Source organism: Saccostrea echinata, unplaced genomic scaffold (genome assembly GCF_033153115.1).
Source record: "Saccostrea echinata isolate AGI-Se365-2 ecotype Australia unplaced genomic scaffold, CSIRO_AGI_Sech_v1 ptg000003l, whole genome shotgun sequence".
Taxonomy (NCBI): domain Eukaryota; kingdom Metazoa; phylum Mollusca; class Bivalvia; order Ostreida; family Ostreidae; genus Saccostrea; species Saccostrea echinata.
In genome coordinates this window covers 2,873,951-2,890,366 of record NW_026889752.1, presented here as the reverse complement: position 1 = coordinate 2,890,366, position 16,416 = coordinate 2,873,951, and the positions used below count along the sequence as shown (strand labels likewise).

General features: G+C 30.3%; 1 protein-coding gene across 1 annotated transcript; it reads right to left on the bottom strand.

Moving 5' to 3' along the window:
- Window positions 1-4,313: 4,313 nt before the first annotated feature.
- On the bottom strand, window positions 4,314-7,005 carry LOC133178750 (perlucin-like). Its single transcript, XM_061313459.1, has 5 exons — window positions 6,953-7,005; window positions 6,394-6,512; window positions 6,092-6,188; window positions 5,748-5,955; window positions 4,314-4,369 (listed from the first exon to the last, which is right to left on the bottom strand). The coding sequence occupies exons 1-5, from the start codon at window positions 6,975-6,977 to the stop codon at window positions 4,336-4,338; spliced, it is 483 nt and encodes a 160-aa protein (XP_061169443.1). The 5' UTR covers window positions 6,978-7,005; the 3' UTR covers window positions 4,314-4,335.
- Between the last annotated feature and the right edge of the window lie 9,411 nt (window positions 7,006-16,416).

Here is a 16,416-nt window from a genome sequence, read left to right as displayed (position 1 = left end):
TTACCAAGTACCTGACTAGTTATATTTTTCGATCCTTTTCGTCCTTATTTTCTTGTTTTTGGGCAACATATTTTCATCAATCATCAATTTTGTTTTATTCTATAATTATTAAATTGCCATTACATATATTCTTTACAACGTTTTATTATGATTAGGAGGCAAATAAGGTTTCTGGGCCTCTTGTTATGTTTCTTGCTTGTTTTGCGTTTGGATAAGACATATTTAATTATGAACAAAAACATACATTTCATAGATAATGCTCTTTATTTCATGTTATTACGTACTTTACTGTTTTGCATTATTATAGGACTCCGTAAATATTTGATAAAGATATCTGCCAATATTGGGTCTGTCTATTACATGTTATAGTAATTGCAGCTTCAATATGAAACTGGTCATACTTTTAAATATATTATTTTATATGTATATTTCTAGGTTTTCAAAAGATGAATTCCTTCTTATCATCTACTGTTGTATTAATAGGCTCTCACGTCGTCTGTTATTTTCATTATTTTTAATCTCTTATAAATTGCTTTGATATATTTATGTTCTTTATTTTTGTGCGTGTTTTTATAATTTACAAAAATATGAAACATGAACTTAATAATACCGAAGATATTTATGAAACCGTTAAAAGTGTGTCAAATTTTTGCTGTGATCTGTGTCCTGTACGGTAGATATTTACAGATTTAGAACTATTAGTTTAATTTGAACAAATTCTTGGAATATCATCTTTTTTACTTTATGTCAAAATCCTGACGCGTTCCCCATTACAGAGATGTCTGAGAGAGGAACGAATGACAACTCTGCATAGGAGATTGAATAAAATATACATTCTGCAAATGCACTGTTTCAACAGAGATGCAGGTAAAATTGCAGGTAAAATTGGAAAAGATAGACATCCAGAGCGAAGTCAAAGGAATTAATTCAGGTAGATTTATAAATGTAGTCTCGTTTATACTCATTTTTTTGAGATATCTGTTGAATATGCAAGAATTGTTTCATTTTCAACGCAAATCTAGGCACGTGAGTATAGTAGTATTGGTAAATACCCTCACTATAACAAATATAACAGCCAGACAGTAACATAGACATCATCGGATATACATTCTAGTCGCAAGTCTTACCACTGTGAATGATAATCGATTGACTATGTGGTTTTACATTCCGTTCGAGAATATTTCACTCATATAGAGACGTCACCTTATAACAGTGAAGGGCTTCAAATTTATACCTTTATACGGCACTCAGGGCCATTGAGCAGTGAGGGTTCTTTATCATGCCAACGCCTACCGTGACACCGGGCCTCGGTTCTTGCGGTGTTATCCGAAGGACCCCCAACTTTCACTTCAAAGTGCGGAGCGCTTGGCGAAGGAACAGTTGCTACCTATTTTTATCGACTTAGGTCAGTCGCGGCACTGATTCGAACACACGACCTTCCGATCACCGAGCGAGCGCTCTACCGACTGAGCTACCGCGACAGTCCCACGGTGAATGAAACACAATTGTAAAACATGAAAGAAAATAGCTAGCATTGTCAAAATCATGATGTGTTGAATCTTAGGATTCATTCATTAGTCATATTAGTAGTTTTGTGAACATAATACATATAGTAGCAAGGAGAAAATAGTGTGGCATTTTCTAGGGTACTTCTTGGAATTAGATATTTAATTGTTATGTCATTTTTTGCCATTCTTACTATTCCATACTATTTCTCATTATTTGAAGAAAATATATTATGATATATTATTTCAATTTTCAAGGAATAAAAAAAAATGGCATTAGATATGGAACTTTATTTCTACTTGTGTAATCAAATGGGGATATTTTCTCCTTTCTTATGGGAGAAAATATTCCATATTAGTTCACAAATGTGAATAAAATTTCAATGGGAGAAATATCTTATAGGATTTTTAAATAAGATTTTTTTCTCCACAGAAGAATGCTGGGATATCAATTAGGATGCGAAATCTTTCCATAACTCCATCGGATTTAATTTGTTTTTAGATGTTATGTCTCCTAAAATATACAAGGCACGGTATCATATTTAGGATGTTTCATGAGAGTACAAAGTCCCACTATATAACACGAAAAGTTTTATAATATCTTACAAAAGTGTCGTGTCCAGACTTAAATATCGCACTTTTTAACGTATAACATGTTTTGACGGCGACGCGTATAATAAAGGAATAATACCCAAACTGTTCGACAAAAAAGTGGCGCAATAAATCGTAGGTTTTACAAATACAATACTTATATGTATAGCTCTCTAGTTTGTTTGACCGATATTTCTCAACCAAAGAGCAACATCTCAGCAACATTCGGAAATGGAACACATAAGATCAGAAAAAGAATTGTCAATATATCTCTGATTGAAACCTTACCGTCTTTTGTTTTAGTAAAAGTTAAGTTTGTTTTATACCAAAACAGGTTTTCAGCTAACTGTTTGGATGATAAATTGTGAATGTCTCGATGGAGAATCTGAGGGGCTCCAACCATTCTGTCGGACCCAGCGCCCCTTATAGACTCTACAGATTGACACCTTTTTATTCAACGCCCCGTGTCAGCCAGTATGGAATCGTGCATCTTTAAAATAGTTACCGATCGACAAGTATACTCGGGGACATGCTCGGTGGTTAAAATGAAAAATGAAAAAAAGTGAAGATAACATACCGTGACCAATCTCAAACGGATTGGTTCCGTTCTTGTAGATTATCCTCTCTTAAATCTAAACGGCTCAAAAGGAGGCGTTCTTCTCGAAAAATAGAGTCTTGAGTAGGACTTCCACCATAGAAAAATGACAGAAAAATGATACGGAAATCCCATATCAACTCAATTTTTCTGAGGAAATTCAAATTTGTTTAATAGTTATACAGTGCAACCCCCCCCCCCCCAAATAATTAATTTTCTGTTATCCGTAATCATATTTTGGGACTTGCCGTGAAACGAAACTGATCTTTCTATAAATGATGTATATTTATCTGTTTATCTGCCTGTAGTTACATGATCGGGGTGACATGTTATAACTGTCTCACCTTTAATTTTGTCCACATGCCTATGTTCTTACAGGTGGAATACATGTAGTTGAGCAATCTTATTATAAAATATAACAAATATATATATAAATATAAATATATATATATATATATATATATATATATATATATATATATATATATATATATATATATATATATATATATATATATATATATATATAATCAATAAGTCTTATTTAACATTTTAAATTCTAAACATCACGTTCCATAGAAACATAAAATTCAATAATTCTCAGTAACTCCATGCATATCAATTTTAAATACTTCCGCTAAACTAAATATTTTAACTGCCTATTTAGTTCCTTTGAAGCATTAGAGGATTATTCTTTTCATTACCTGAAACTCCTTGCTACAAGAAAATGAAACCAGTTGAACAAACTTTTTTACTTTGCCATGGAAACAAAAAATTGGGAATTTTCATTTTAATTTTTTTTTCTTTAATGATATTTCAAACTGTATAATATTGAAGTGAAAATGACTCATTTAGTTTCCGGGGAATAAAATATCAAACATTGCCATGTAACAAATAAAAAAGGGTCAATTTCTGAAAATTTTAATTGTTTACAATACTTTTTGAGTAGTACTTGCTTACACTGCTACAAATTTTAATATTGTATAGCTGGGGCATAAAACACGGACTCCAGGAAATTCCTGAGATGGGATCAGGTGACAAGGAGGAGTAAGCATCCCTTGTTGACATGTCACACCCGCAATGAGCCCTATGCATGTAAATCGTGACACATACTTCATTTTAGTTCTAGTCAATGCGCTTACATGTAGAAAAGAGACATATTTTCATAGACATTAACTATGTAGAATGATAGGGCCAAAGCATTTTGAATTCTTTATCTCGAAGTGTTACTCAAAGTTCCTGGAGAAAGCTGGCTATGGAGGAAATCTACTTAAGGAGGATGCCTTGTTTAACTTTGTGCCTTTATCTTTCTCTAAGAAAGATATCACAAGGTTTCTGAGGTTGAACAGGCCTTAATAAACTTGTAGGACAAAGTATGACCTGTTATGATTATTAAGAAGACATGAATGTTAATTTAATTATTTATTGCTTTATCTATTCATTTATATTTTTTGTAAAATCGTTTGGATATCGATAGAGCAGGCTAAGCTACAGAAATAAAAATAAAATCCGATAAAAGGAATCAATTGTCCTCATGCTGTTTGGTTGATTTCAATTAGCAACCCATACAACAGAATTAAATAAATCGTGTTCTAACAATAATTTAAACATACAATTAGTTTTTTTTTATTTTCTAAAAGATATTTATCCAATGACCTGAACATCAGGATGTCCAATTCTAAAAATAAAAGAGAAAAACACTATTTATCTATTCAAGGAAAATCAACATTAATTAACCTTCTATAGCAAAAACATAGATACAAGTTAAGCCATTCTATGTCTTGCAGTTTATTTGGAGAGCAAAAACGTTGAGAACTAAAATTTTATTCCAAAATTCATTAAAAAATTGAAGTTTCAGGAATATTTAGACTATGACCCTTAAATTCTTAAAATTCTAGGACCTGAAAAATCTCTAAAGTCTCAAGTGTATTTTGTAGTATGTTTGTCAACTGGTTCTTGAGAAATCGAAATAAAAAAATAAGACAAACGATTTATAGAAAAACAATTGACAAACTTGTTACATTTGGCTTAAGTAATGCAAAAGATCATATCATTTATAATAATTATTTAGTAATTTTGTAAAATACATCCTTCTAAAAAGTATGGTATCTATAAAAATGTTTATCCTCAGGAGAACAATAATTTATACATAGTTATACTGAAGAAGTGCAGAAGCCAAGAAAAGGGTGATACATGTATAAATGTCCTGGTAAACCAAAGAAATCAATCCTTATTGATTCTAAATACTAGTATAACGTGTTATAATTCAAAATGTAAAACAGGTAATATCATACGTCATCGGAAACTGTAGATCAAAAAAAAAAAAAAAAAAAAAAAGTTCAGAAAAGTTTAACCCGAGAAAAACTTATCTGCTTTTATTTAAAAAAAAACTCCAGTTTATCTTGCCATTAATTCCATCAAATCAGACAATGAACTACATGAATTTAGACTTACAGTTCTAGTTTTCACGTAAAAAAAGGTAATACCTAAATATGCTATTTTATGCCTGAAAACTTTGACAAAGGATATAAACAGCAATTAACTGAAAAAGGGTATAAATTCCAGAAGAGTCAAAGTTTAAATCAGCTTTGTTTGGTATTTCTTTCGATACATAAAGTCTGCTGTTGTGTAATTTGTAAGAAAATACTCTTAGTGTGTCATTTCAATGACCCAATTATTGCGACGGTTTTATAGACACAAACCTACATGCTATGTAGTTTTTCTGTTCAAAAAAAGAGGAAAAAAAACTATTAGGCATTTTTTAATAATCAATTTGTTTTGCTTGAAGTCAGAAAAAAACGCAAGAAAATCATATATATATATATATATATTAAAAAAGGATGCCCCACGTATTTGTTACCTGTGTTTGATTATTCTACATGTAATATAAAAATGAAGGATTATATAATGTATGTATGTCTTTCTTTTTTTGTTTGTTTGTTTGTTTGTTTTTTGTTTTGTTTTGTTTTATTTTTTAATTTTTTCTGTTTAAAAATGCATATTCTATAACCAATTTCAAACTCCAAAATGATTCTAGAGATACTACATGTACATACTCTTTCTCACAAATGAAGTCATATTCGTTTCTGCAGTGATCATCATTCCAGTGGTAACCCTCGTGATATGCTAATGTCAGGCAAGCTCCGCCCACTCCGTTGTTTGGTTCCCCAGGGGCCCATCCTTTGTAGGTTAAAGGCTTCTGATTTGATATCCAAACCCACTGCCCCTCTGCAAATGCGTCTGTTCCTCCAATCCAAAAGTGTTCTAAAATGAAAAGTAAAACTAAGTATATTCACGTTTTTTCGCTAAAGTGTCGAGAAAAATTTGAATTGTCTGGCATTAGAATAATATTTCAAGTTCGTCATTTGAAAAGCCATGAGAATAATCAACATGCAAAAACCTGATATGTGATTCTGTATCAAATGTGTTCGAAGGAAACGATCTTCATCTGCACTATTGATTTCTGCCAATGTCGAATCAACATTTCGACAAAATGCCTTAAATTAACAATAATCGTAATATAATCGATAAAATCTATTTACTACATATGTTAATGTTTTTGAATCACATATCAATGAAGTTGTGCTCTTTTTTTTCTTTTCAACAGATTGATCCTCGATAGAAAACAAATTACATATTATCAGTGTTCTTTTGTAACTTATTACATTACATTTAAGTATAGTATTTTATGATGTCACTTACCCCGGCCTGCATCATATTTGCTTTTATGTCTCTGATAAATGCATAACAAGAGTCGCCATGCCAGTACCATTGGTCTGGACAGGGATTCTGAGCAAAAGTCTCGAGACTGAGATTACAAACTGGAAATGTAACAAGATAATTTAACAAGAACTGATTTGACGTTTTTACCAAGACGAAAAGTCAAGAACCTAGCTTGTGTTATAGTATGGAAATTGGTTTAAATCTTTAAAAACCGTACAGCTCCTTTACTATGAAGGGATGTAGGTACAATGTAAAACAAATATCGGAAGTACAACATGATTTGATAAAAATCGACAGTTGCACTTGAGTACTGCTTTCCAATACGCCCGTTTAGGGGACATCAATTTTCCAATTTTAAGAAAAAAAAAAAACATATGGCCCATAGAAACTTTTCTCGCATTGGCACAATTTGACAGACGAAATCTGAAGAAGCTGTAATTTTTGCATTTGTACCGTTTTAACATTAATATTTTTCATATTATTTTTCCACATTCAGTGACAAAACCATAAGTAAGCAAAAATTATGAATTTATCTTACCAACAATAAGAAAAAACAAAATCATTACAAATCGTTGTCCTTAATGTCTAATTGGCGGTGCACTAGGATTAAAGGTCTTGTCCTATCTACAGTTACGTTAGTACTGATAGTATTAGGTCTTATCAAAAGACGAACAGCATTGTCATATAGTATAAATAAACTTGTAAATATGTTTGTTTTTTTTTTTTGGTCATTCATACTTAATCCACAAAAAAAATAGATAACATTAGTTTTGTTAAACAATCTATATTGTTTTTTTTTAAAATAGATTACTGTGTATCGTGATGATAATTAAAAATATAAATGTTAAATATGTAGAAATCTATAATTACATATTATGTATTTTATCATAAAATATAACAGTTTCTTTTAAATTGTTCTGGCATCGCAAAATATTATGAATTTTATCCAATATCTCAGATTGGACCGCATTCTCGTGTAAAAGCACTACTTTTGATAAATGCCAACTTCTGTTTCAAACATTTGCGTTTCAAATTAGAAGTCCTTATCAGTTCTCGACATTTGCCATTCCGTATTACACTGTACATGTAATTCTTTTAAACAAACCAAAATATAAGCTTTGTAATATCTTAATTTTGGACCTTTTGAGCGCTGTTGTACCCTTATTGTTGTACAAACGACATCGAGTTTATCAATTAAAGCGGTGTTTATCATTAATTTGATATATTACCAGCTTAGTGTTGTAAAATTACTTCCCAAAATATTCAGTTTGTTTATAGGGAAAAATTATATACTTGCAGAAGTAAGCCAACGTAGTTTAGGGACAAGAGTCAAGTACGTTAACTTTATATTTCGTTATTATTTTTTAATAAACTTTGATTTACCTGTGTGATAATGTCATGCACAATGTGCATATACATGTACGAAAAAATGTACCTTTCCCACCGATAATTTTTCAAGATATTCTGAATTAACAATCGCAGTACCTTCAGATGTTTAACAAAAAATCAGAATTCCTCACCAGGGATTTTGAACAGATAATAAGTAATGAAATTCCTTAATTGATGGCTACTTAATTGTAACTCCTTCCCTTGTTACCCAAATATGACGGTGAGTACATTTAGAGCCAAACATCTATATGTATTACTGTCTTATGACAGCATCTAGTTGAAACTGTGAACTCACTTCGATTGCTAAAATAAGAAGTATAATTTGTTTACATACATACATGCATATATGAAGTTTGTGGACTTTGGACATCTTGCAATATTAGCATTGAAAAAAAAGAAGTGGAAGTCACAACAAGAAGTTAAAAAATTCCCTTCAGAGAAGGTGTTGCAGAAACTCGCGATTATTCCCTAATCGAGAAGGACATTTAAATACCCACGACGAAAGAGTTATGGGTGAATTAAAAAAAATTACCAAACGCATATTTATCAACCCACACTAAAAATACAGGCAATGAAAATAAATTTCTATGTCTCAGCATATGTCTTTAGATAGTGTCTAAATACCTGCCAAATATCTCGTTGATATCTCAATTAACAAAAAAATTATGCCCAAAAATGATGCTAAAATGTCAGGAGTGCAACACCTTTTTGACATTTTGAAATTTCAATAAATTTTGGAGATCTGTGAAATATATAACAATGCTTTATGTTAAAAATAAAGACTATCCTGATAATATTCAAAGTATTGCGCTTTAAATGTGGACTATAGTAACTTTTGTTTAATCAAGTTGTGGTCATGACTGATGTTAAAACAAAATGTTATACCATGTCAGGAGTGCAACAGAAAAAAATGTAGTGTTGCCAAAAAACTTCAATTATAATATTCTGAAAGAAAATTAAGACAAAAGAGAATTTTCAAAGTGTGAAAAAATAACTGATATACATTTTAAAACTTAAAAATATTATATAAATCACAAGCAGCATTACTGAGAGTCAAATATATGTGCATACCCAATAATGTCATTAGTGCAACATTTCATGTTTTGCTACCAAGCGTGAAAAAACTATTATCATTATATGATTTTCTGATTTTTATTTTGGAAAATAAAGACATATAGAACATTTTCACTAAACAGATTTATCAATTACAGGATCTGTCTGTGCTTCAGATCTATTTTTCTATGGTCAGGAATGCAACACATTTTTTAAAGATTCAAGTTGTGTGACGAAAACACCTCTATTCATGCTTAGAAGTATTCATTAATTAATAATGATCTTTCTGTATAATTTGATACTAAATTATAGACAGTTTTATTATTAATATCCCTCCTTTTCAATTTTATCAATTCAGATGTGTTTTTATCCTTTTTGTGATTTTTTTAATGAATGTTAAAATAAACACATTAAAAAAATTGTCATAAAATTCAAGTAATTCCACCCCAACTTCACTGAAACAACAGAACAAGTTCTTATGTAGTTTTCACTTCACAATTCTACTTTAAAGGCCCCAGTGCTTTTGATCAGGAGTGCAACAAATATGTAAGAATTATAAATCATCCAATAAGAATAAAAATGAAGAAAAACGATGAGTAGAATTTTTCTGGTGGGTTACTGTGCTTGTCCTCTAAAGGAAAATATGCTATAAAATATGTTTTATCTTCTAAATATACATTTAAACTAGTCTTTTGGAATAAATAAGGAATAATTCCAGATAAATGTGAATTTTAAATATTTTGAATTCATCTGTGTTAATTATGAAGTATTGGACTATAAATATTGCACAATTTCATCACCACTTGATTTTGCCAAAACTTTATGAATTTTTGTGTGTTTTATGGTTTTAATTTTAAATTTTACTGCAGTCAGGAGTGCACCAAAACTTTTTCATAATTACCAACGCTTTTTAACTATCTTTACTAAAAAATAAGTTGAAAAAAATGTTTGATACTTTTGATGATCAAAACGCTATGTCTATCAACAAATTATCTTTACTAAAAAATAAGTTGAAAAAAATGTTTGATACTTTTGATGTTCAAAACGCTATGTCTATCAACAAATTACAGAAATTTTACAGTCAATTCAGGGAATAATTTTCATCATTTCACATATATCTTTAAATACAATTTATGTATTTTACACTTTGTAAATAATAATGTTTTGAGGTCTTCAAAATATGAAAAATCTGCCGCAAACGATGAAAAATATCAAAACGACAAATTGATTTACAAAGTGAGAATGGGTTATTGTGTGTTATAATTTTTCAAACAATGTTAAATAAAATACATATCAGATGTCAGGAGTGCAACACAATAATGTAACATAGGGTCACTTCAAAATCTAGTATTTTTTGTAAGAGAACTTGTATATAAAAATTCTTTTTTGGCTTAGATTTAAAGAATTGACTTGAATAGACAAAAAAGTGAATTTGGGGGAATTTTTTTGCTTCATATTTTTTTCATATTAAAACTTTACAAACCAGAATTGAAAAAATAATGTAAAATAACAATCATAAAAGCCATTTTTTTGTCACATATACAAGAGAAGATACTCAATCAAGGTCTAGATTTAAGCATTTATACACCTTTTACAATTTTGAAGCATAAAAAACTGTAATTTCTTGTGATTATGTATTTTAGAAAGTCTTTTAAGGTGTAATGATATTTTCTTTTTTTCAAAAAAAATTTTAGTAATAAAAATTCTGAAACTTTTTAATTCAATTGTCTATTCTATTGTAACTTCAGGATTTTAAACTAGAATGCATGTGCAATGTGATGATATAAGTGAAAAATACGTTATAAATAGTTGAATTTTTCCAAAAAAAAAAAATTCTGTTTGGTGGTCATTTCTTTTTAATTCACCCTTATCTCTAAATATAGATAATGCTACGTAGATGACTTTATTTATACGACGGGTATGTCCAGCTAGTTATAACAAAACATTTCACATTTTACCTTCATTTCATGCATAGTTTTTTTTTCTTATATAGACTAGCGACCTGTAAGTAAACTTTTATCAAATCTATGGTCACTGTCACCATATTGCACGAGAAAAGTTAGAACGATAAAAAGCATAATTAATGGCAAGTGTACCTCGCACACCATTTTGAAAGATGTACTGTAGACAGCGTGGGTTAATATTTTTCAATATATAAAAATGTGTCCAGTAATCACGCAGTTGATCCAATATCCATGAAATTATTCCACTGAGTCATTTCAATTTAGTTGTTTCAAGTAAAATCTGAGCCACTGACCAATAGAACAGTAATGACACGAAATGTGTATGAAAAAATTAAATTACTTAAAATGATAGTACGTTATTTTTCAAGACATGTCACTAAATAATAACATTGAATATATGTCTTATTAGTTTTAGATCACAATATCGAGGAAAAGAATCTAATTCTTCATGCATTTAAAATATTAATTATTAACCTTTCTGACATTTTCTCCCTCTCTCTTTCTCTCTCAAGAGAGATGTTACATTGTTCTTTCATTATATAAGAAAAAATAAGTATATATATACCAGCCATTCCAGGATTCGAACCCATTCTCAGGTAAAAGAATCTCTGCATAGAGTCCACACGCTTTACCACGAGACCAGCATCGACACTGAGATATCTTGTGATATTTAATGTGCACATTTTGCATTTCGCATGGATGATAATTTTATTCGATTTTTGTGATTTTCAAAAAATGCCTCTTTGAAACAAAAATCGGAAATGACAATTTTGAAGAAATATCCTGTCTCTTTATGCATATATCAAATTCATTCTGTTTCAAGGAGGCAATTTTTCAGAAAATTGGAGATTCCCTATTTAAAAGACAGAAAACTTGACTTCTTTTGCTATGTGACTAATTTACACTTCATTTAATGGCAAATTGGAAGTCGATATACAGTTTCTTAAAATTGTTCTACAACACCCTCTGTTATTCAGCTAATTATTCATCTAGCATGTTTCTATCCCCATTCTGGTCTTAAGGATAGAAAATAGAACTTGTTTAAGCAAAAATCATTTATATGATATAAAAAAACAATAGTTGAAATATCATATATTTTATTTCACCAACATAATTATCCAATGATTTCGCCTTCATGAGGCTCGTTTCTGGAAAGAAAAAAAGGAGAAAAAGGCATACCGACTCGTTTCCACTTAAAATCAATATCATGAGCAATGTCTAAAGCCTTGTTCATACGACGAGATTTACCCCGTGGGTATGACTCATTGGATATTTTTTTCATATCCCACAGTTAAGTGCAGTTGTGACGTCACAATGGTTTTTCCGTTCAAGTGATGAAGTAAAATAAAGTGGAGTCCTATATAAAATAGTGTAAAACATTGGTTGTGAAGTATTAAACATGGGATAAAAAGAATCTCCCATGATTTGTAGTTGGATATGACTTTTATCCAACTCGTTGTGTGTTTTCATCCCCTTGCCAAGGCTCGGGGATAAAAATACACAACTCGTTGGATAAAAATCATATCCAACTACAAATCATGAGAGATCCTATATATATGTGTGTAAATATACTCATATAAGCATCTCTTGCTGTATAAACACACTTGCATATATGTAAAAATACTCATATACGAAGTATATTTGCACCTAGTCAGGGGTACATGTAGGTACGAATGTGTTCACTCGTATGCAAAAGCAAATTCTGTTTGCTTAGATTTTCATCTATGGTGTTTATTGATGGAGACAGCTTTTCACTGAGCCTTTTACAGATAAGAAGTTCCGTCTTTTAATTCCTAAAATATCCTACCGTTTTTCATCATTTAGTTTTCTAAGAACATCTTATTGAATCAGATACTTGGTTGTGGTTATGTTATTTTTCACTGTGCCGTACCCATGCTTAATATATGTGAAATAATACTTTTTCTAATGTAATGATAGAAAATTGATAGAAGATAGGATATGGATTTACTCAGAGAACGCGTAGTAAATAAACTTTTGAACACAGGTGCAATTTTGCCTTTTTACTTTTTCATGAGTAAATTTCTTGCTGTATGAACAAGGTATTATAAGATATATTCACTGAACTATTGTCAAATGAATCTCTGTTTATGATTGTTTTTCTTAAATTTATCTGTGCATAAATCGTGAATCGGTATTAAAGAAGAATGAAATATATTTCAAGAAAATAAAATCAAGATATTATTTTGATTACTTATGTACAACAGTTGAAAATTCGATATAAATGTATCTTTGTATATGCAAAACTTCACTTTTAAAGGTTCGCTAGTTAAATATGAATCTTTTTGTTCATATATTGCAGTGCAGTTTTCAGAATCAGACTTAAAACACTCTTTTTTGTTTTTATTATTGATTTCTTTTATGAACTATCAATGAATGACATACAGCTTCACTTAAATATGTACTTAATAAGCTCGAAACCCGTTACTACCCCCCCCCCCCTTTTTTTTTATTGAACACCCAGACGTTTTGCGCATCAGGAAGATAATTTTCTCAAAGTTGCAAAATACATAAAAATAAAAAGGATCAAAATGAAATTGAAATAAGGGATATTAGATTGCTAGTTGCATCAATGATTAAAAATAATTCGTATAACAATTAGAGTAAAATGCTCCTAACGATAATAAATTATAAAACAAAAAAAATTAGACCGATTTATTAGAGACGAGTAGATATAAGTAGCCATCAAATTCCTAGAGCCTGCAAAAAAAAGAAATTAATATAAGCAATGTAACTCCTAAATGCGGACACATGTTTCTGGAATATCTGTTTTCCGGTATTTTATGGCGCAATCTTGCTTGCTCATACAAATTTTATTCATAGCATCATGATCTCAGTGTTGAATATATTTTAAGAGAGGTTCCAACAGCTTTATACAGAAATCATAAACTTTTTTTTACCAGAGGGAACTAGGTAATCAAGCATATCATAGATTTCATGCAATACGTTAAGAATTACAGTTATTAAGTAAGGAACTGTGTTAAACAAATCACTAATGACATCGGAAGAGGACAGAAAATTACAAGATTAATCTAGATTAGATCTAGAGCAGGTGAGTAAAAGAATATAACTGATGAATTGAATTCGACATACTCTTTCTCACAAATGAAGTCATATTCGTTTCTGCAGTGATCATCGTTCCAGTGGTAACCCTCGTGATATGCTAATGCCATGCAAGCTCCGCCCACTCCGTTGTTTGGCTCCCCAGGGGCCCATCCTTTGTACGGTAATCGTTTCTGGTTTGATAGCCACACCCATTCTCCCTCTGCAAAAGCATCTGTTCCTCCAACCCAAAAGTGCTCTGAAATATATATACAATTAAACTCCTTTTCAGTATTATGGTCGCATCTTTGCATATTGCGCTCATAAATTATGCAAAACGCGAACGGAGCATTTTAACTTCTATCTTACTTCTATTTGTAGTTTTTGTGCCATGGAATATGTTCACTTGTTAAAATTATTTGACAATTTATTTAAATGTTTTCTATTTTGAAGTAATCCTAGGCAAGGTGATTTCAATTTAAAAAAAAATATTTATTTTTCATATCAAAATAGGTAAAAAGCTAAATCTTAAAAACAAAATTAAAAAAATATATTTTATAAAATAAAAAAAAGTTGGTTTAAAAAAGTACAGAACAATGCACGTCCGTGACACACTTATTCTAAAAAGGAAAATTAAAGTGTAAGAAATATTTCAAAACAGGTATACTACATAGCCAAATATATGGTGAATCTAAAACTTGAAAAAGAAGAAAAGATAAATAAAGAGGTTTCAGTATAAATTATTATATTTATATTGTCGCTGCGAAGTCTTTATATATTAAAGGGACCTAGACACAGATTTTAAGTTAATATTTTCTCAAAGTTTCAATATTTCCAGATAAAATAGGTTTTTTTTAATTATATTTCCGTGAGAAATGCAATAGCAACATTTAAGTCATGATATTATACAGAAAATTTGAGAAAATATTAACTTCAAATCTGTGTTTATGTCCCTTTAAAAGCTAATGATATCATCGTATATCAACAAGTTTACATATATGCATGACATCCTGGTTTATGAAATGAAAAAAAAAAATTCTCACGATCACCATTTGCAGTGACGCCAGTCAGCCAATCTACATAATTGTCTTGACACACAACAAAATTTTGCAATCAAAAGACAATGACTTAAATTTTGTTTTGTCAAAATCATTACAATAATTTCATTATCTTAACTGAAAGACACCTGTAAATGATACACCTTGGGGTATTTCCATTGATAATAAAAATGATTTTAAAAATTTACCTGATATATGACTCTGTATCAAGTGTGTTCGAAGAAATAGATCCTCATCTGCGCTTTCAATTTCTGCTAGCTTAGAATTCGCATTTTGACAAAATGCCTGTAAGTTTTTTTCAGAAAGTGATAAAAAGTATTTCGTCAATGTTAAACTATGTTTCCTTCTTATCATTATATTGACAGCTGTATTCTTAAGCATTTTTATTTCATCACAAACTGTACATGTACGATCGTCGTTTATTGCGTAATAGCCATTAAGATACTAAACCCCTGCATCCATCCAATTAGCTTTCAAATTTGTGACAAATGCATAACAGGAACCGCCATGCCAATACCACTGGTCTGGACATGGAGTCTGTGCTGATGTCTCCAACAAAAGGCAACTAACTAAAAAAAATCGTATAAATATATACTGACTTGTATATAACATATAATATCTATTGCAGATGATTTGTAATGTTTAGAAACAACCCTAAGAAAAAAGTACTATAGTTAACGATACTTTACTATAGTTAACTATAAGTTACTATATTACAATGTATCAAAGTTTTTTCACTGTAGTAACTCAAAGTATTTTTACTATGGATTTCAGATCGTAATATTTTTTTGTTTTCAATTCATACAAGTCATGCACATTTTTTATATTAAATTGAAATATCATTTGTATATTCACACATTATTTCCAAATTATATATCACTTTTATCGAATTTAGAGATTTTTAGCTTTGAAATCTCAAAAAAAGTTCAAGAGTAAAGTTTCATAGTAAATCAAAGTATCAAACTTTTCACTATAGTAAACTATAATTAACTATAGTAAATTTTGAATGGGGAAGATGCAAGTGGACTCTGCAATGCCATAACTGTACTTTGTGTACATGTTTATTCCTTTCTGCTTGACACATGATACATGTAACAATGTGCACGTCACATGTTTGTCTGGCAGATGAATCGTTGTTTTATATGTTTAATATGACCCGTCCCTTTCAAGGCATACTTTCTTTAAGCCGGGTGGTAGGAATTAACCCGGATGCTTCACATTCGGACAAAATTTGGAGTGACGAATTTATATTTATACAGTTGAACTTCGGTATCTAGAACACTAATGTCTCGAATACGATAGAAATATCAAAGTGATTCAAAAGTCCCAACTACTTATTCTTTAAGTACATGTAGTTTACTCTTAATATCTCAATCCTCGGATATCAAAAAGTTTTTTATTGGTCCCATCGAGTTCGAGATAACCAGGATTGACTGTATATAACATGTTTCAATAATCCGAATGCATTATTAATCCGG